This window comes from Delphinus delphis, chromosome 2 (assembly GCF_949987515.2).
Source record: "Delphinus delphis chromosome 2, mDelDel1.2, whole genome shotgun sequence".
NCBI classification, from domain to species: Eukaryota; Metazoa; Chordata; class Mammalia; order Artiodactyla; family Delphinidae; genus Delphinus; species Delphinus delphis.
This window is the reverse complement of record NC_082684.1, coordinates 99,750,355-99,772,097: the sequence shown is the minus strand read 5'-3', so window position 1 is coordinate 99,772,097 and position 21,743 is coordinate 99,750,355. Positions and strand designations below refer to the sequence as shown.

Here is a 21,743-nt window from a genome sequence, read left to right as displayed (position 1 = left end):
ATGTTTGAGGACTAACAGTTAAATTAAGCACAGCCCCAAATTATCTCCTCCAAAATATTTATAAATTACAGAAACACAGTAACTTTACAGTGGAGAAATACCATCTTAACCAAGGTAAACATTACCAATAATAAGACAGATCAATATCATGAACCCCTTGAGATGATGAACAACATGGTTTTTGTAGTATTCTTGCCAAAAATGCACGACCTCATTCCAATGATGAAAAAACATCAGACAAACCAAGTTGAAGGGCATTCTAAAAAATAACCAATCCTCTTCAAAAAGTTATAAAAGACAATGGGAAAACTGAGGATCTGTTACAGAGTCAGACACCAAAAAGAAGTAACAACTAAATGCAAAGTGGAATCCTGGAAGAGAAAAAGGAAGAACTAGCAAAATTCAAATGTGGTGGGTAATTTACTTATTATTGGATCATTGTTCATTTCTTATCCTTGATAACTGTTCTACAGTTGCAGTTATCTAAAACGTAAGGGGAGTGGAATGAAAGATATAAGAGAACTCTAATATTTTTGCAACTTTTCTCTAACATTAACTCAAAATTTTAAAGTTTTTCCAAACACAAAACAAAAAGACAACTTACAGACTAAGAGAAAGTATTTGCAAATGATGTAACCGATAAGGGCTTAATTTCTAAAATACACAGACAGCTCATAAACCTCAGTATCAAAAAAACAACCCAATCAAAAAATGGGCAGAAGACCTAAATAGATCTCTCTCCAAGGAGGACATACAGATAGCCAAGAGGCACACGAAAGGATGCTCAACATCACTAATTATTAGAGAAATGCAAATCGAAACTACAATGAGGTATCACCTCACGAACCTGTCGAATGGCTATCATCAGAAATTCTACAAATAATAAATGCTGGAGAGGGAGTGGAGAAAAGGAACTCCTGTACGTTGTTGGTGGGAATGAAAATTGGTGCAGCCACTATGGAAAACAGTATGGAGGTTCTTTAAAAAACTAAAAATAGAGCTACCATATGATCCTGCAATCCCATTCCTGGGTATACATCCAGGGATTAACAGATATATACCACTATATATAAAATAGATAAACAACAAGGATTTATTGTATAGTACAGGGAACTATATATTCAATAGCTTATAATAACCTATAATGGAAAAGAATCTGAAGCTGTACACTTGGAACATGACCTTGTAAATCACTACAGTTAAAATAAAAATAAATAAATATTCACAGAGCAAAACAAAAAAGGAATGGTAATGACAAGATTAATAAGGAGCTGAAAATTGCTAGGTACAAAAGAATGCCATCTTGACCACATTTGCCTTGGGCAGTAGAACATCTAAGTCATATTCTGAACTATCATATATGAGCAAATTCATCAAATTCTTATCAAAATCAAGAACATTCTTTCTTTAGCTGCTAAAATGAAGAATATAATTAACCTATTAAAGGAACCTGAATGGGTAGTTAACACGTCTGGTTTTGGAGTTTCTTTGGTTATTCCTCCTCCTTACTAAATCACTATCTGATTTTCAAAAAAAAAGAAAAAAAACTAAAAAGTTTTAGGAAGTCTTTTCAATTTCTAAATAATAAAATATATGAAAAACCATGATACTTCTCTAACAAAGCACTCAATGGAAAACAGCAAATTTGTACACTCGACAGGCCACATTTCTTTAAAACCAGCCTCCTTACTTCACCTCAACCCTAAAACTATTTTAAACAAATCACAAAATGTCTAAGGTAAAGTAACAAGCTGTGTTTCAACTGCTAAGCCCCACTTGGGCACACTCCACCAGGCAGCTCCCTGGTTCCCAGACCAGGCACCTTGAGGCTGAAAACTTCACTATTACGGTGGAAGTTGCGATAGATCAAGGTTCGGTAAGAAGTAAATATACCAGTCTGAATGCAAGCTGTTTGGTTATTAAAACTTAGAACTTCTTCCATACAAACAAAGAAGCAGTATCACTTATTTTCATGTAAATCTGGGCTTTTAAAGTTAACCTGCTAATATCTATCTAACGAATCTAGTATTCACAGCCAGAAAATCAATAAAGACAAAGCACCTAACAGAAAAGATGGGCTGAGGGCTTGAGGAAGCGCTTCACGCAAGAGGACAGTAAACACGTGGGAAAGTGCACAACTTCCTTATTCAACAGGGCAATACAAATTAAAAACACAAGTAAAGGCTACTACACAACCATACAATAAGCTAAAAGAAAATAATAATGAACACTCTAATCAAAATGCACCACTAGTGGACTTCCCTGGTGGCGCAGTGGTTAAGAATCCACCTGCCAATGTAGGGGACACGGGTTGGAGCCCTGGTTCGGGAAGATGCCACGGAGCAACTAAGCCCGTGCGCCACAACTACTGAGCCCAAGTGCCACAACTACTGAAGCCTGCACACCCATAGCCCGTGCTCCGCAACAAAGAGAAGCCACCTCAATGAGAAGCCACCTCAATGAGAAGCCCATGCACCGAAACAAAGAGTAGCCCCCGCTCGCTGCAACTAGAGAAAGCCCACACGTAGCAACGAAGATCCGACAGGGCCATAAATAAATAAATAAATTTATAAAAAGAAAAAAAACCTCACCACTAGTAGGAGTGTAAATTGGTATCACTGCTTTGGAAAGCTGGGTAAAATAAGCATACTGTATGATCAATCAACAGAAATGTAACATATATTTACAAGAATGTTCACAAAAGCACTATTCTTTTTTTTTTTTTTTTTTTTTTTGCGGTACGCGGGCCTCTCACTGTTGTGGCCTCTCCTGTTGCGGAGCACAGGCTCTGGACGCACAGGCTCAGCAGCCATGGCTCACGGGCCCAGCCGCTCCGCGGCATGTGGGATCTTCCCGGACTGGGGCATGAACCCGTGTTCCCTGCATCGGCAGACGGACTCTCAACCACTGCGCCACCAGGGAAGCCCAAAAGCACTATTCTTAACAGCCAAAAACCAAAAACAATCTAGATGTCCACCAATCATAAAAGTGAAAACAATGCAACATTCACTCAATGGAAAATTACAGAGCCATGAAATGAATAAACTCTAACTACACAAATCAATATGGATGAACACTGATCAGTGTTGAACAAAAAAAGCCAGACATAAGAATATGTTTCCCTTTAAGTTTAATAACAGGTAAAACTGAAAAAAACACTGCAAAAGAAAAACTACTAGGGGGGAACTAGCCCTATCAAGTATGGCCTCTTAATTAAGACATACTATAAGGCATCTACAATTAAAAATGTGATACTGGGGCACGAGCAAATAGACCAGTGGAATAAAATGGGAAAATTCATAAACAGACCTTCAAATCACTGGAAAAATCAGTGTATGAGAAAGGTAACATCTCAAATTACTAAGGTAAAGATGCACTTTTTAATAAATGCGGCTAGAACATCTGGGCTGTCATTTGGAAAAAACATATATTAGATCTATATCTCACCACACACAAGAATAAACTCGAATGAACTTAGGAATCTAAAGGTAAAAAACAAAACCATACGAGTACTAGAGAAAACCTGGGTGAATTCCTCTTTAATGCTGGTGTAGGGAAAGACTTTCTAAGCAAACTCAAAATCTAATGGAAATAAAACAAAGTATGTAAAAAATTTTAAATGTCTGCTTGACCAAAAAAAGAAACACAAATACAAAACACCATAAACAAAGTCTTAAGAAAAGTGCAAGATACACCATGAGAGCCAGTATCTCTAAAACATAAAGAAATCAAAAACTGCAGAAAAAATTCAGCAGAAAAATGGGGAAAAAAATACATCACAAAAAGGATATTAAGATTTGAAAAAATGTTCAAACTCAGTCATAATTAGAGAAATGCAAATTAATATAACACCAAGATGCCATTTCTCACCTGCCAAAGCAGTCTGAGGGCAAGACTGTGAGGCTATATTCACTCACAAATATTTCCAGGGGAAATGCAAATTCATCCTGCCTTTCTGGAGGTATATCTGGCAATACTGGGGCTTCCCTGGTGGTGCAGTGGTTGAGAGTCCGCCTGCCAATGCAGGGGACACAGGTTCGTGCCCCAGTCCAGGAAGATCCCACATGCCGCGGAGTGGCTGGGCCCATGAGCCATGGCTGCTGAGCCTGCACGTCCGGAGCCTGTGCTCCGCAACGGGAGAGGCCACAACAGTGAGAGGCCCGTGTACCGCAAAAAAAAAGTAAATCTGGCAATACCTAACAAAACTGAATGTGTACCTAACCTTCTGACCCAGAGATCCCACTCTTAGGAAATCTGTCCTGAAGATAAACCTCCAAAAATGCGACTATACATATGTACCAGGTATTCATGGTAGCAATGTTGTAACTACAATACTGGGAACAACCTGTATGACCAAACTTGGGAGAATGGATGAATAAATTACAGCACATCACAGAGCGGAGTACTATGCAGTCATGAAAAATGGAAGATCTCTATGAACCGACATGGAGCAATTTCAAAGACAGACCTTTAAAAGAATAAAGCAAAGTGCACACATATCAATAGTATTCCATCCTTCATGAAGGAAAGAAGGGAATATAAGATTATATACATGTATCTGCTCATTTGTGCAAAAGAAATATAGAAATGATAAACCAGAAACTAAAGAAATTGCTTACAGATTAAGTAGGAAAGGGGTGGAAGGGAGAGGGTGGTAGGACTGAGGAAGGAATGATATTTCTTTGCAACACCGAACTACAGTAACGTATCACATACCCCAAAATAACAAATAAATAATTAAAATTAACCAGGATGAGGTGGTGGGAACCAAAATGGAATACAAACAGTAGCAGATAAACCTATCTATTACAAATGAATACCACAAGCGAAGAGGATGGGTAGAAAAACACTCAGCTAAGTAACTGTGGAAAACACTATTCTGACTGGATACTGTAATGTTAAAGACACAAAGAACTGTACACAAACACTGTACTCGAGTTAAGTCAATCTGTTTCTCAGAAGGATAGGATGGGTTAACAATCTGCTAACTACTGGACAGGTACATGAGGATTAAACAAATAACTGAATATACTGTAGACAATGAGCTGATTTCTCACTGTCAGAGAAAGAAGTTACAAGAAAGAGTGAAGGCTAGAATGAAGAGTGCTGGATAGGAATCATGGCGTCCATATAAACCCATGGTTTAAAACATACACATACAGATAACTAGATACATGAGGAAGAAGAGGCAGCTCTTCCTTACAAAGGAATGTGGAAGAAATGAGAGAAATACAAGATCACTATTTTAGGGAAAAAACATCGTAATAACTGCTGCAGGCAAGATCAAAGAGCATAACCAGTGGGCAAAAGTTTGAAGAGAAACAATCTCAAAGTATCTTGCCCAAGATATTTATCAATTACAAAGGGAAAAACAGTAAGTACCTCACCAAATGTTCAAGGTTATCACACCAGTAATAAAACATAAATATCACATACCCTTTCCTAATCTGATGCATAACCTCAATCCAATCATGAGACAACATCAGACAAACCCAAATGGAAACATTCTAAAAAATAACTGACTGGCGTTCACTGAAAGTGTCCAAGTCATAAAAGACAGGAGAAGACTGAGAAACCCGGAAGGGCTGTCAGAGTTAAAATGATAATATATTGGATATATGCACAAATAAAATATTAAAATTATTTTCACCTGTTAAACTTTTTGATGTGGTTAACAAAATTTAAATCATGTATGTGGCTCATATGATATTTCTATTAGACAGAACTGCACTGGCTCTAATCACCAATTTTCAGGAAGTACAGAGAGCAAGAAACATTGTAACTATGACAGGGAAAATCCAGACCAAGAAATTGCATAGGACAAACAATTCTGTTCTTCACCAATAAAACTGCACCGTGGGTGGGGAGGCCAGGGCCAGGGCCAGAGCCAGATGGGAGAATCCTACAGTCTAAAAGACTTAGGATGGGCTTCCCTGGTGGTGCAGTGGTTGAGAGTCCGCCTGCTGATGCAGGGGACACGGGTTCGTGCCCCGGTCCGGGAGGATCCCACGTGCCGCGGAGCGGCTGGGCCCGTGAGCCATGGCCGCTGAGCCTGCGCGTCCAGAGCCTGTGCTCCACAACGGGAGAGGCCACAACAGTGAGAGGCCCGCGTAGCGCAAAAAAAAAAAAAAAAAAAAATCTTAAAAAAAAAAAAGACTTAGGAGACACACCAATCACAATGGGAGGACTTTATTTGGATCCTGTTTTTTCTTAAATATATTGAAAACAGAAGGTGATACTTAAGATAATTAGAAACTCCATTGACTAAATGGTGGATTTTTTAATTTACAATTTGTTTTTAAAGTGTGATAATAGTAATATAGTTATTTTTTTTAAAAGAGTTCTTATCTTTTATAGATATATACTCAAATATTAGATGAAAAGACATGTCTGGTGTTTGCTTCAGAATAACGGGGGAGAAAGAATACAATGGGTAGAAGTATAGATGGAACAAGACTGGCCGTAAACTGACAACTGGAGCTGTGAGGCTAGCATGGGGATTCATTACACGCCTCGTATACTTCTGTATGGGCTCGAACTTTTTCCACTTAAAAAAAAGGAAGGCAATTGAGGGGACTACAAGTTAATTATTGAATCTAGAAAAGACCCAAACTAAGAATCCTACGACCAAGATGCCAGGCCATTATGCAAAGTTTCCATGGGCTGGCTCCTCAGCAGCTGCCTCCCCTTCCAGGAAAGATAAGTGCAGCAGGTCCTGGAGATGCACTAGGACCTTCTGGGAGTTTCTTGGCTGAATGTAACCTGGTCTATTACCAGTAAGTGAGCAACAGAGTGAAAACAGTGCCTCTGGTCCAGGAGGGATGTCAGATTTTAATCAAATAAGCAGCGGACAAATAAGTACAAGTTGTTGTACAGTGAAATACAGGTAAAGCACAGGGAGCTTAAAGCAGAGTTCTGAACTGTCTTCTGGGCTCAGGACAAGGTTCTCGAGGTTTAGTATTGGGACATGGCTATCTGAGGAAGACAGGTCCTCAGAGCTCTGCCTGCTCTGGCTGGGGAACAAGGCGGGCAGGAAGCCCGGTTGCAGCCGCAGCAAAATGCGGGAAGGACCTGTGGGACCAGACTTGGCAGTTCAGGGAATTACAATCATCTTCACCAGCCTCAACACTGACTTGACCAGAGGCACAAAGGAAAAGCATCTCAAAGTGAAAGGACCAGTTCAGATGTATATACCAAGACTCTGAGAATAGCTACAAGGAAAATTCCTGGTGGTGAAGGTTCTAAGACTTGGGATGGTTTTCAGAAGAGGCTCCACAGCGACTCACTGACTTGCACAGTCCTGAGATGGTTAAGCAGATTACCTCCATCAACACTGAGCCAGGAGTCAGGGCTGAAGTCACCACTGCAAATGCTGAAATCAACTTTTAATAAGTTGATAAGCACTTGTCAAAAAAAAAAAAAAAATTGGCACAGATGCTGGGTGAATGAGGGACAGAAGTGGGGAAGCTTTCCAGGTAGAGAAAACAGCATGTGCAAGAGCCCTGGCGTAGGAAAGCACTTTCCACGTTAATTCAAACAATACTTGAGTTTATTATAAGCTAGACACTCTGTTAAGCTCTGCGATGACAGGACACACCAAGATGACCTTTGTTCTCATGGAGCTTACAGTCTAATGACAGAAATGGATGATCAAAAAATGTCACAACTGAATATATTACCACAGGCTTAAATAAATACTACAAAGAAAAGAATGAGTGCCGTGAGAGGAACTCAAAGACAAACCTGGCAGGAAGTTCAGTACCCGCTAGGAACTAAAATGAGGACAGCACAGGTTGAGAACAGAGACCAAGAGGGGGGAAAAGATGCAAGGTGAGGCTAGAGCAGTAGGTAGGGGTCAAATAATCCTGTAGCAGTTTACTGATCATATTATGGATTTTGGTCTTTTACTTCTGAAGTCAATTAAGAAGCCTAGGAGTTTTAGAATGAGCATGTGTACTGGGGCACAGGGAAAGAGGGGGTACTAATCAAACTTGAATTTTGAGACGATCGTTTCAAAAAGACAGACTGTAAGGGACAAGAAGGGGTATGATACTACTTAGGAGGCTATTACAGGAGTACAAAGAGAAGAACAGAATGTGTGTATGTGTGTATATATCTGTTTTGGAGGGAGGGGGGATGTAAATGGTAGAAAGTACCCATGGAACGAGTGGAAAGATATGAGGTGCTCAGGAGTTAAGAACTGAACAGAATCTGCTAATCCGTCAGGTCATTCACCCTACCAGATATGTAGCCCAACTGAACCAGGTACACTGGAGTAGGAGTAGTCTTTAGTCTCTATTCCCTAATTCGTCAAACAAAAGAGTGCCTCTCTTACTTAATACTACCGTAATAAAATTTTCAAAAGTATCTCGGGAGCTCAAGGACTTTCTCTGACACCACAACACATCTTGCTGGTCTGGGACTCAACTAACCCTTTGTCCAGTACCAAATACATACATACATACCTAAATATGTAAAGTAAGTAAATGTTTTAAGAGTGCACATTCACAGAAATACCATAATTCCTATACACCTCTTCCCTGATATTAAGGTGGGCTTCACTTAAAATGTTTTTATTAAAAGATACAGCCAACATAACAGCTCACCCTGTTCTGGGCACTGTGCTGAGTGTACAACCACCCTGAGACGGGTCCCTGAGTGTACTGTGATCATCTGAGCTGTACAGATGACAACACAGTATTAACTGGTAGACTCAAGATGCAGATTCCAGAGCCTAAACTCACGTAATAAAGTAACAAAGACTTAGGGTTATTCAATGATAAAACTTTTCAGTTCTTATATTGCTTGACCTCTCTCTGTGCAGGGTCTGGCCTACCAACAGGCAGGTCCCTCTCTGGAAACTCTCTATTTCCTTGCTGGCCTTTCTCTTGTGTCACTACACTCAGACCACATTCAAATGAAGAGCTTGTATTCATCAAAAGACCATTAAGAGAACTACCACATTGGAAAATATACCTACAATATATATAATCAACTAGCTTTTATCCAAAAAAAAAAAAAATACAAAGCAAATCAATAAGATAATCCCAAAGAAAAACAGACAATAGACTCAAACAGGGCATAAACATGCAAAGTTGCTCAACTTCATCTAGTCAAAAAATGCAAATTAAAATCTCCAATGAGATTCACTAAAGACCAACCAGAAAGGGCTAAAAGTATCTGCTAATACCAAGTATTGGTCAAAATGCAGAGCAACAGAAACCCTCATTCACTGATGATGACAAGTGTAACTTGGTATCATCTCTTTGCAGAAGACATCGTCTACTGAAAGTGAAGACACACTAAACAATCCAGCAGCAATTCCGTCCCCAAATACATCTTAGAGAAAAACGTGCACATGTTCACCGAGATGAACAAGTGTTCATCTTAATAGTGGAAGCATTATTAATAGCCCAAAGTAGTAAACAACCCAAATGCCCATCAATGGTAGAATAAATAAACTGTAGTACATTCACACAATAAAATACTAAACAGCAATGAAGATGAATGAATTCATGATGCAAAAACACACGAATTATAAAAACATAAAGTCAGAATAGTGGCTGTCTTGGGGAAAGAATGGTGCTGGCAGGAAGATCCTAACGCAGGGGCCTTACTGTCGGGACAGTGGCTCACTGGCAGGATAAGGTTATCAGGTAGAGGGCAATGAAGGAAGCTGAAGAGCTGCCAATACTCTACTCCTTGACCTGGGTGGTGTTTACATGGGTGTTCACTTTGTGATAATTCATTAATGTACATGTGCTTTCTGCTCTTTTACATAGGTGTTACGTTTCACAATAAAAAGGTATAAAAAAAGAAGTCAGCTCCCAACAAGTAAATCAAGGTAATTTACATAAAATCTGGATTTACAACCAGTTCTGGAAAAAAACGGGAAGATCCAGCCTGCTGTCTTCACCACCAGCAACAATCAGCTGGGGCGGGGCAATCTTGGCCTCCTTCAGAGGAGCTCGTGCTCTCTGACCCCACAGCACCCTCTCTTCCTGCTCTCAGGAGTCACGACTCGCCTAACACCTAACACCATTCCATACTCGTCTCCTTGACACTCCTTACAGCACATGAACGTAAAAGCATGCGCATGTGTGAATTATAAAGCCTAGAAGCAAGTGTGTCATTAGCCAGAGCAGTAAATTTAACCTCAGATTCCTCACCTATGAAACAGAGGTCACAAGAGTACCTACCACAATTGTTAAGACCAGATGAGACAATGCACATGAAACAGCTAGCTTAGTATCGTCACAGAATCAGCACTCAGTATTAGGAGGCTATTGTTTATTATTAATACACATTTCTCATATTTACAACTAGGATATAAATCTGCTTGCCATGGCCAGAGTCTTCTGACTTTACAGGAAATACAGCATCAAAATATGGGTTGGTATACATTTAATTAAATAGTCCAACATGTATCACTGTTTAAAAAAGAAAAACAATAGGGACTTGCTGGTGGTGCAGTGGTTAAGAATCTGCCTGCCAATGCAGGGAACATGGGTTCGAGCCCTGGTCTGGGAAGATCCCACATGTCTCAGAGCAACTAAGCCCATGCACAACTACTAAGCCTGCGCTCTAGAGCCCACGAGCCACAACTACTGAAGCCCATGCACCTAGAGCCCGTGCTCCGCAACAAGAGAAGCCACCGCAATGAGAAGCCCGCACCATAATGAAGAGTAGTCCCCGCTCGCTACAACTCGCGCAGCAACAAAGACCCAACACAGCCAAAAATAAATAAATAAGTTTATTTTAAAAGAAAAACAGTAAATAAATCTTCCAAAGTTCCTTTACATGACACCACTGGGAAAGATTTCTTACAATTATACTTTGAAAAGTACACTTGTGTTTACTTGTTTTTGCCGAACCACAAATTTCTCCCTATCAGGGCTTTCACTGGTCTGATCAGCGTCAGGTAAATAGATACCTATGAAAATACACTTTAAGATAATGGATTTTAAGATCTCAGTCATAAAAAGCCCTCAAAATTAAAACTGGCTTTTCAAGGTAAACATCATATGAACACCAAAAGCAGCTCCCTATTTTTCACATAGCTGTTAGTGTTCCAACGCCTAGCCAATACACTTATCTAATTCTTGCCCCTCAGACAAGTATACAACATTTTTCCCCCAAAACCCACAAAAGTCTAATTCAAACTACTTTTTCCAGAAGCCAATCTGACAGTAAGCCCTCCTAAAATGGAAGACTACGAATTTCACCCACGAATATAATGACAGCTAATGAACTAGTCACCCACGATGTCCATCGTCTCACAGACACAACACTGAGCAAGAGAAGCCATATACAAGAGTCCACACCAGAAGATCCTGTTTGTGTAAAGTTCACAGGCAAAACCAGTGTTTACGGAATGCGTAAGTGGTAAAATTACACAGAAAAACTAGAAAATAAGTAATATAGAAGACAAGATACTTATAATCTTTGGGGAAAGCAAGTTATGATCCAGAAATGGCCTGTTAGGGATTCTAAGTGCTCATCATCATTTTATTTACAGTATTTTATTTGTTGCTTTCTGCCCACACCATTAAAATGGTCCACAAGTACAGCATAGTGATATGTTCACTGCTCTATTTCTAGCACCTAGAACAGTGCCTGGTTCATACTAGGCCAGCAGTGAGTATCTGTTAAATATAGAATACAGCTTCAAAACTCCAAATTGTTACATATTTAACAACTGGCTAGACCCTAAGTATAATAGTAACAGCCAGCTTACTGTCCATTTTCCATGTCAGTATATTCAAGGAGTTATAAGTATGTAAATAAATTCTAATTACTTTATAATTCTTAACCTTCTTCTCTATTTAGACGTTTACCAAATGCGTGAATGTATCCAGATTCAACTGAAACTTTTTTTTTTAATTAACAAGGGAAAATGCAGAAACTCATGTGTTACAGTAAGCCCAGGCTCTAGATGGGATTCTACCACCTTCCCCAACCAAAAAAGCACAGCAGAGTGCTATGCTTTTATAAGATGACCTGAAGTGTGCTCATACTTAAGAATAAAAACTCAAATCCTTTGGATCTTAAAAATGAATTACACATTTCACAACAGATTATTACAATACAGGGCAGCTAAAACCTATAAGCCTTTAGAGGACAGGGATCCAAATCAAAGTGTGCTCAATAAATACTTGCTGAACTAACAAAAAGAATCTCATTACTGATAACCTCCTGAATTTTAGCATTATGTACTGAATTAAGAGATCATAAATTAAGTTTAATTCAGTTATCAAAAACTGTGTACAAACCCAAAAGATTACTAGCAACAATTCGAAAGAGTGAAAATTCCTAAAATAACCAAGAAAAAAATGAACTTTCACTCTTTGGGAATGTACACTATTTAAAAAAAAACAAAAAAAATACTTCAGCAAATCAAAAAAAATTTTTTAATCAAGCCAGGAATATGCTAATCTTATGTTCCTAATTAGCATCCCTGCAAAGTAATATTCATTCCAGTTTTCACCCCTCTTCTGGGCATGATAAACTAGAATGAGGTCACTCACCAATCAACTCACTTCCCAGCATTCTACCAGCATGAAAGAGTTAAGACTGTTCTAATATATACTGAAATGCACCTACAACACAAATTAAAACATACCTTTTCATCTATCCCAAAGTTAAGGGCTTTCTGTGATTCAGTATCAACACTACATATGTAACAGGGTATTTTGTGGTATGAATTTTGGAAACACTGGTTTCCTCATATTAAAACAGTACTCTGTGGGATAGTCGATCATTCAGAGTCCATTATTTTCACACATTTTTAGGATATAACATGAAATTCCCTACCCATGAACTCATCGCACACTTCTCATTGTTAAGAATGTATCTGTTTAGGAAGGCACGGAAATCAAGCACCTGGCTAACCCATAAAGAAGCAACCTGAAGCCACTCTTCTCTGCAATAAATAAATTAGGAAGCACTCTAGGTCAGCAGTAGCAAAAGGCCTATTTTTATTGCTGGCTTATATTAGAAATACTATACTGAAACAGACCAATTTTAGATTAAATTCAAAACTTGGTAAACTGTTCTAACGTGTCTCTTTCTACAAGATTAAAAGTTAAGCTAAGGAGGTTTTTCAAGATTGTCTTTCAAAATTCAGAGATACAAAGCAAGTTCTAGTCAAATATTTCAGAAATATCGTACTAGTCATAAACTATCTTTTAATCTTATTTAACATTTGATCAAAAACTCTACAAATAAAAAATAACTCTGCTTGTCCCATGGCTGGTCTCCAGCCCTACCACGCTCCATCAGTGCTCGATCCTGAGTGCGTGATTGGCACGGAGCCTGCAGTGAGCTGTGGCTGGGTGGCCAGGGACCAGTGGCACCACACGTGGATTTACAGCCGGACTCGTGGTCTTTCATTAGATTGAATTTTTATCATGTCAGAACTATGTCAATAAACAGAATTACACTTCCAATTTTGTCACCAAAATTATTATTTTTAATGACACTTTCCTTAGCAGCTTGGTAATGTCTTGTTTATACTCAGTTTTATTCTTAGAACTGTACTGAGTTTACATTTGGTCTCTAAATAGAGAAAAGATTAAAGATCAAGTAAAAGTCAAAGCCAGTACATTGTTACCAGGATTGGAAAAAAAAAAAAAAAGCAGTGAAACTACTGTAATCTTTCTCCTTCAAACCAAACAGGAAACAGTACTATATATACTACATTACAGCTCTCAAAGCCACAGATTGGTTTTAACCTCATTATTTGTTGGTGTGGATGGCTGACCTCCACTATCACTCACTAGTGGGTAAGCACTGTAGGTTTGAAAAGTACCTGCCTAATGGAGCTGTCCTAAAATGAACTTAAGAGTTATAAATGCAGTCAGGATTATCAACCAAGCACATAAATGACAGGTTTAACCACAAGCATCTACCATGTCAAACACACTAACATAAAAAATTAAGTCTTTACCTTAAATACTATAAAAATAGTTCTAGTGAAAAACATTGTACAAATTTGGCAGGTAAAGAAAAATATTACTACAGTGAAGCCCAATAAACGTTGGCACACACAATTAGTGAATTCTCATAAAGCACAGTGAGTTTTTAATTTACCTTTAAAGCAGTATGAAGCGAATACCAATCACTAAGTACCAAAATTAAAACTACGTCATAACAGCCACTGAGGACACAATTCCTATCTATAAGGACTAATTTTGTAATTAGTTTTGTTCATTTAGCTTTATTCTACAGTTTTTAACTTTCAAATGTTAAGCTGTTAAGGAAAGTTCATTGTGCCTTATTTGATAACTATAAATCAATTCCTAAGAAGTGCTGTAAATAATTTCCATACTAAACTACATTATAATTTTAAAAATAATCAACCAGGCGAAAAAAATTCTGTTCCTGAGACAAAATGGTAACTTTTAAGCAGCAAAATCAAATAAGTATACAGTACAATGTTACATTTTATTGCTTCCTCTGAAGTGAAACAGCTTAAAAATCCAGAAGCCACTGTACTTGCTTCAGCCACTTTCTGTGATTCAACAAATGGAAATGTTCCCAATTATTCATATCATTTTCTTACATAACTAAACAATTCCTTGGTGAGACAGAGAACCGCCCTCAAATTGCTGTTTTCAACTTTTGAATCATTTCATATCAGGTACACTAGTTAATTCTGTTTGCAAATTCAGATGTATATCTGAACTTTTCCTTTATTACTTAAGTTAATATCATGCACTGAGAAGCCCTTTCCAATTTAAGTATTTATTTTTTAAAAGCATCCTATACTTTCTTCTAGTATTTTATGATTTATCTTCTTTGCACTTTTTCAAACATTTCATTTGGACTTTTTTGGGGGGGGCCCTAAAAATTTCTTTTTTTTTTTTAGAGAGGATAACCAACAGTCCCAGCACTATTTATTGAATAATCCATCCTTTCTCCAGTAATCTTCCATGTTATTTTTATCATGCAGTCTCAATTCTCCCTCTTGCTGGCTAGGTGAATTTAGGCAAGTTACTTTATCTCTCTGTGTTTCAATCTCCTCATCCATAAACTGGGGAATAACAGTAGTACTCACTTCATATCGATACTGAGAACTACATCAGTTAATTCATGTTAAGCACTTAGAACAATAGCTGACACACATTAAATGCTGACGATCATAATCACTAAAACCTCATAAACACACAGATGTTTCTGGACTCTGTGATTCCAATGTCTATTCCTGAGCTAAAAGACTGCCTCAAATTACTTTGAATTTATAACACATTAGGTTTTCTAATAAAGTATTCTTTTTCCAAAAATTTCATGGCTATCATCCATTTATTTTATCAGATAAACTTTCTCATCAGTATGTCAAGTTTTCTACAATACTGCACTGGAATTCTATTTGGAATTGTGTTAACATTTATACACCAACTCTAGGAAATTTGGTATATTCTACAAGAGTCACTCTCCCCCAGTCAGAGAGTATATTTTCTCATCTCATTTACTGAGGTTTTATGTCCTTTAAAATTAGGTAAGTTACCAACAATTGTTATATTTATTCCTAGGTACAACCGTTTTGGAGAAAGATTTAGTGGCGTATATCAGAATTTTAAATGCACATACCCTTTGACCCAGAAATTCCACTTTTAAGAATATGACATACAGTAATACTATATAAATGCAGATATAAAAATATAAGGCTACTTATTACAATAAAATCCTGGAAACAAATTAAATGTCTATCAGTAAGGCAATAATGACCTGCAGCATATTCATGGGATGGAAGAATATTCAACCATTACAAAGAATATAGAATCAAAGGTACTGGTTTCGAGAAGAGTTCTACAAACTATTATGCTAAAAGCAATAAAAGCAAGCTGCAAAATTAATGTCTTCACTTTTTAACTGGGAAGTGGAGGAAACAAAAATATACATACAGTATTGAGTACACAGCCTGGTTCTTATTAAGCATTTTAATCACCTTACAAAATTAAACGTGACTTGGTTGGTTGAATACTATTTCATTTCATCTATCTTTTACAGCCTGCCTTGCTCTACATAAGATTTAATGGTGGCCCCATAACACAGCATTTCAGAAAAGTAAGCTTTCAACTGACATTCTACTCATAAATATTTAAGAATGCAAACGTCCCTAAAATGTAGTGTTTAACTAGGGATATTTTTCAATATGCCATAAAATCTCAACACCATGATTCAGGAGAAAATGTATGACTCCTTCTAAATCATCATTTTACCATGGCAATCTATTGAAAACTTACTTCTCTCCATACATGAAATAACCTTTTTAGAGTGTGTGGTCTTGTATATTAAGTGCCAGAGATCACAGTGCAGGAACACAGTGACATTCTCTGTAATACGGCAACAAAGCCTTTCCTCCCAAGAAAAGTAAATAATGAAAGCTTATTTTAAAATCATGCAAAATTCTGCCTTTTATTCTAAATCTTTAGATTGTGCTTAATCAGTGTACGGTCAAAAAGGTACACATGAAAGTTTTCTTGTACACATACAAGTTTTCTTAAAGAGAAAACACTAAATTCCTTAGAAGAATTTATTCACTACTAAATGTATCCGCTAACTTCTGCCAGCCAGAAAACAAGGTCTTGAGATCAGAAACTCCAGGGCCTTATTATACCTGGTCCGAGATACTATGAATAAACATTTCAAACAGAAAAACAAACAAAAAAAATCAAACCAGTACCTGCGTAAGCACTTTGATACTGTTTGAAGTAATGAATTGATTTTTAAGGGAGAAGATTTTTACTCTTCACATTTCTGTATTCCCGCAATCGTTTAAAAGAGCAGGTACTATTTTATGGTGAAAAAGGTTAAAATGTACAAAAGGAGAGGAGAATATTAACTGATTTTTAAGAACTTCAGGGAACTTCCTTGGTGGTTCAGTGGTTAAGAATCTGCCTACCAATGCAGGGGACACGGGTTTGAGCCCTGGTCCGGGAAGATCCCACATGCCGCGGAGCAACTAAGCCCGTGGGTCACAACTACTGAGCCTGCGCTCTAGAGCCTGCAAGCCACAACTACTGAGCCCACGTGCCTAGAGCCTGTGCTCCCTAACCAGAGAATCCACCGCAATGAGAAGCCCGCGCACCGCAACAAAGACCCAATGCAGTCAAAAATTTTAAAAAATAAATAAATGTATTTTAAAAAAAAGAACTTCAGCTTTTTGATGTCATATACGAATTGGTTTGAAAGCACTGAGAAAATGGCATAATACTTCAAAGCACATGGAAAAATTGATAGGAAAAAGTGTTACTTTTTTGAGGAAACCACACGTCTTTGCCAATTTTTATTGTTTAGAGTTCATCTAATTGTCCATTTTTAAGGTTATTTTGTGGTACTTCTGAAAGTTTAATTCAAACTAAACTATTAAAAACTGTTAAGAGATTAGTTTTTTCAATGTTTCCGTAAGTAAATAAAAGAGTTAAAACAACAAAAATCCAGCCTACTCCACACGGGCTGAGTGTTTGCCGTCCCAATGTCTTGTCGCGGGCGCGCGCATACCAGCGACAGTGACATCAGATCGAAACCACACGGTTTCGCCAGGGACCAACCACTCCCGCAAAGACAGCAGCCGCCGCCCACCGGGGTGGCTCCGGCCCGACCTCCGCTCCCCGCGCCCGGCTTCCCGGCGGGACCTGTTGCGCGTTCCCGCCCGCCCTGCTCCCTCCCCGAGCAGGCATGAGCCGGGGACTGCCAGCGACGCCGCCGCGATGCACCTGCCTGGGCCCCAGCCGTCCTCACCCCCGGCCAGCCGCCCGCTCCTCGGGCCCCGGCCCGGCAGCCAGCCCGCGGGAGGAGGGAGACGGGCCCCCGGCGGGACGGGCCCCCGAAGCGCTCACCTTGGCGGCCGCGGCCCTGGCGGACATCTTGTCTCTCCGGTGCCACAAGACGCTCCTCGGACCCGAGACTCCTCGCCGCCAGCCACCGGCTCCTCACGCAGCTGCCCAGATAAACATCTCCCGGGAGCGAGCGGGGCGGGGGCGCCGGAGAGGCCCGGCCCACGGGGAGGGGACTCAACTAGGACAAAAGTCCGCGCCGCGCCAGCCCCGCCCGGGGCTCCCCGCGGGGCGCGCCCGGCCGGCACCTCCCTCCGAGCGCGGCGGCCGCAGCCCCGCCACCGGCACGGGCCCGCCCGCTCAACGCGCGGCAGCACCGAGCCCTCCGCGGCCCGCCCGCCGTCTCCCTGCGAGCCGCTTCCGCATGTAACTTCCCAGGAACGAGCCGCAACGACGGGACGTGGCGTCGGCGGGCTGAGCCGGCGCCGGCAACCACGGACGGCCACGCAAACCTGCCAACCCGACCCGGCCCACTGAGCATGCCCGGCCGGGGGGCGGGGCCAGGGCCAGGGCAGGGCCAAGCGCGGGAGGCGGGGCCGAGGCGGGGGCGGGGCCACGAGGGCGAGGGGCGAGCGGCTGGTCAGCTTCCTGTCCGGACGCGACCCCTGTTGCGGAAGGAAAAGCCCAGTTTCCGAAGTAGCTTGGAGACGGAGTTTCCTGTTTGTTCGCATCACGGGTCCGGCGGAAAGCGGCCCCCAGGAGCGAGCCTCCGTGTATCCAGCCTTTGCGACTTGAACAGAGACACACCTGGCCGCGGCCCCCGCCGCTCGCCTGCCTAGGCCTCGCTGTGAAGTGCGTCCTGGCTGTCGTTGTGGACGGATCGACTGCCCCGCGGACACTGGTCACGGGCACCAGGGGGCTCACGCACACGAGGCCTCGATATAGACCTAACACCCCCTTCTCCAGCCAGTACAGACAGGGATCCCAAAAGCATATTTTTGGCATAAAAAATGTTGAAATTCTTAGTGGCGAGAGAAGGGGAGGCGCCCAGCAGAAAAGGCTGCTGTCCGGCTGATCAGCCCGCAGTGCAAACGCCCTAGCTAGACACCAAGTATTTCAGAAACCTTTCCCGCCTTCATTATTCTACACTCTGTAAAATGTAAAGCTCTTCACAAATGTCAGGAATTCTTAGTAACATTAAATGGTAAGCTCCTTAAAAGTACCTAGTATAGTGCCATAAAAGGTACACGAGAAACAGAAAAAAGCAGAAACATCAGGTTTTAAACGATGATTTTCTCTAGAATTCAAACTGTATGAAAAGACCTAATTTACCGTAACCAAGAAATATCTGTATATCATACATAAATATCAATTAAAATTTCAAAGTAAAATACCATACATTTTGCAACCTGAAGCTATGGAACTAGAAAAAAACATTATGCAAATCAAACCCTTATTCCTTCCTTTTTTTTCCCCATGCACAGAAATGGTTACAGTCTCTTTTGTTTTAAAGTCATGTTGGATGTAACTTTTGTTTTTGGACAAAGTATTATTTATTCTTTTAGGAACTGTAATTAAAATTTCCTTATGAACAAATGCTATTTTTTTTAAATTGTGGTGATATTTTTTTATTTGAAAAGGTGGCTGTGGAAGACCTTCCACATTATCTTTATTAGTCTTCCCATTTAATAAGATGTGCAATCAGCATGACCTGCCTAGAACTAGACATCGTACCTTTAACAGACCTAAACCTAGAAATGTTATCTACAAATGCACTGAGACCTTTCCTCTTTCCTCATTTGTCACTCTTCATCAAGCCTACCGTATGTAAGTTACATGCTAGATTACATAATGATCTGTCAAAGATCTAATACATCTGATGGCAATTTTAGTTTATTTTCCTTTTGGCATGGTTTTAAAAATAATGAAATCAAGCAAGAAATTTAACCTTGAGAATACTATGCTTTAAAAATTACATTGATAAAAATATTTCAAAGAATAATAGTATACTTTAAATTTTTTTCAATGGTAGTTATAATATCTAAATTAAGCTGTACGAATGGGAGAAAATATCTGCAAATGAAGCAACTGACAAAGGATCAATCTCCAAAATTTACAAGCAGCTCATGCAGCTCAATAACAAAAAAACAAACAACCCAATCCAAAAATGGGCAGCAGACCTAAATAGACATTTCTCCAAAGAAGATATACAGACTGCCAACAAACACATGAAAGGATGCTCAACATCACTAATCATCAGAGAAATGCAAATCCAAACTACAATGAGGTACCACCTCACACCAGTCAGAATGGCCATCATCAAAAAATCTGCAAACAATAAATGCTGGAGAGAGTGTGGAGAAAAAGGAACCCTCTTGCACTGTTGGTGGGAATGTAAATTAATACAGCCACTATGGAGAACAGTACGGAGGTTCTTTAAAAAACTAAAAATAAAACTACCATACGACCCAGCAATCCCACTACTGGGCATATACCCTGAGAAAACCATAATTCAAAGAGTCATGTACCGCAATGTTCATTGCAGCTCTATTTACAATAGCCAGGACATGGAAGCAACCTAAGTGTCCATCGACAGATGAAGGGATAAATAAGATGTGGCACATATATACAATGGAATATTACTCAGCCATAAAAAGAAACAAAATTGAGTTATTTGTAGTGAGGTGGATGGACCTAGAGTCTGTCATACAGAGTGAAGTAAGTCAGAAAGAGAAAAACAAATACCAGATGCTAACACATATATATGGAATCTTAAAAAAAAAAAAAAAAAAACGGTTCTGAAGAACCTAGGGGTAGGACAGGAATAAAGACGCAGATGTAGAGAATGGCCTTGGGAACACGGGAAGGGGGAAGGGTAAGCTGGGACGAAGTGAGAGAGTGGCATGGACATATATACACTACCAAATGTGGAATATCTAGCTAGTGGGAAGCAGCCACAAAGTACAGAGAGATCAGTTCGGTGCTTTGTGACCACCTAGAGGGGTGGGATAGGGAGGATGGCAGGGAGATGCAAGAGGAAGGAGATAATGGGGATACATGTGTATGTATAGCTGACTCACTCTGTTATAAAGCAGAAACTAACACACCATTGTAAAGCAATTATACTCCTATAAAGATGTTAAAAAATTAATTAAGCTGTACAATTTTTTTAATGTATCTCCTTTTCTCTAAAGAATCAAGAGAAAGTTTTTGTCATTTGTAAAAATAAAGGTAAAAGTTAGTTGTCAAGAATTAAAAGCACATATCCATTCCTACAGTTTATTTCCGGGGAGATGGTTTGATAAGAAGTGGAAAGCATAAAGCATAATCTCAGATAGTTGCCCCTTTAACAATGAAGAGTTTATCCTTTCAACATCAAAAAAAGGTTCACATTATACCACAACTTTAATGCCTACATATGGATGTGATTATAGCTCCTCTAGATCAATTATATGGGAAGAAATACAAGCAAATTTGAGATTCTCATTTAGAATTACAATAAAGTTTAACCAAGAATCTCTTTCGATAGCACAGACTATTTCTGATCATCTAATGCAAACTGAACAGGAAACTAAAAAACCACAACACTTTCAAAGACAACTTCCTGTGGGACTTTTGGTGTCTGTGGCTCAGAATGAAAAAACAGCATGTATGCGAAATCTTTATAAATCTTAGAACCATTTATTAAAACAGCTTTGACCAAATGAACAACTATAACCACACCCACATTTTACATATGTATATTTATCTTTCTGTTACCAAAAAAATCCTTAGAAAAACATAGCTATTTTTAGTATGAGCTGTGAATTTACACATGAACTATAAAGGGGAAGTATGGCACTGTGGCAGAAAGTGAGACAGTCTTGATAATGTCACAAAAGAGACATATATACAAAATACTGGAATTAGGAGAACTTTATCAGAGCACTGTAAAAACAAAATAAAATAAGTAATCCTAATCTC

The 21,743-nt window shown here is 39.5% G+C and overlaps 1 protein-coding gene across 4 annotated transcripts in view; it reads right to left on the bottom strand.

Annotated features, from left to right (window-relative positions):
* The window catches only part of TJP1 (tight junction protein 1), a 116,496-nt gene extending 98,198 nt beyond the window's left edge, over positions 1 to 18,298 (bottom strand). For all 4 annotated transcript variants that reach the window (XM_060005291.1, XM_060005292.1, XM_060005293.1 and 1 more), the window contains exon 1: positions 17,844 to 18,298. In XM_060005291.1, the coding sequence (XP_059861274.1) occupies positions 17,844 to 17,870 (27 nt within the window). In that variant the 5' untranslated portion in view covers positions 17,871 to 18,298. The remainder of the gene's footprint in view (positions 1 to 17,843) is intronic.
* Positions 18,299 to 21,743: the final 3,445 nt, after the last annotated feature.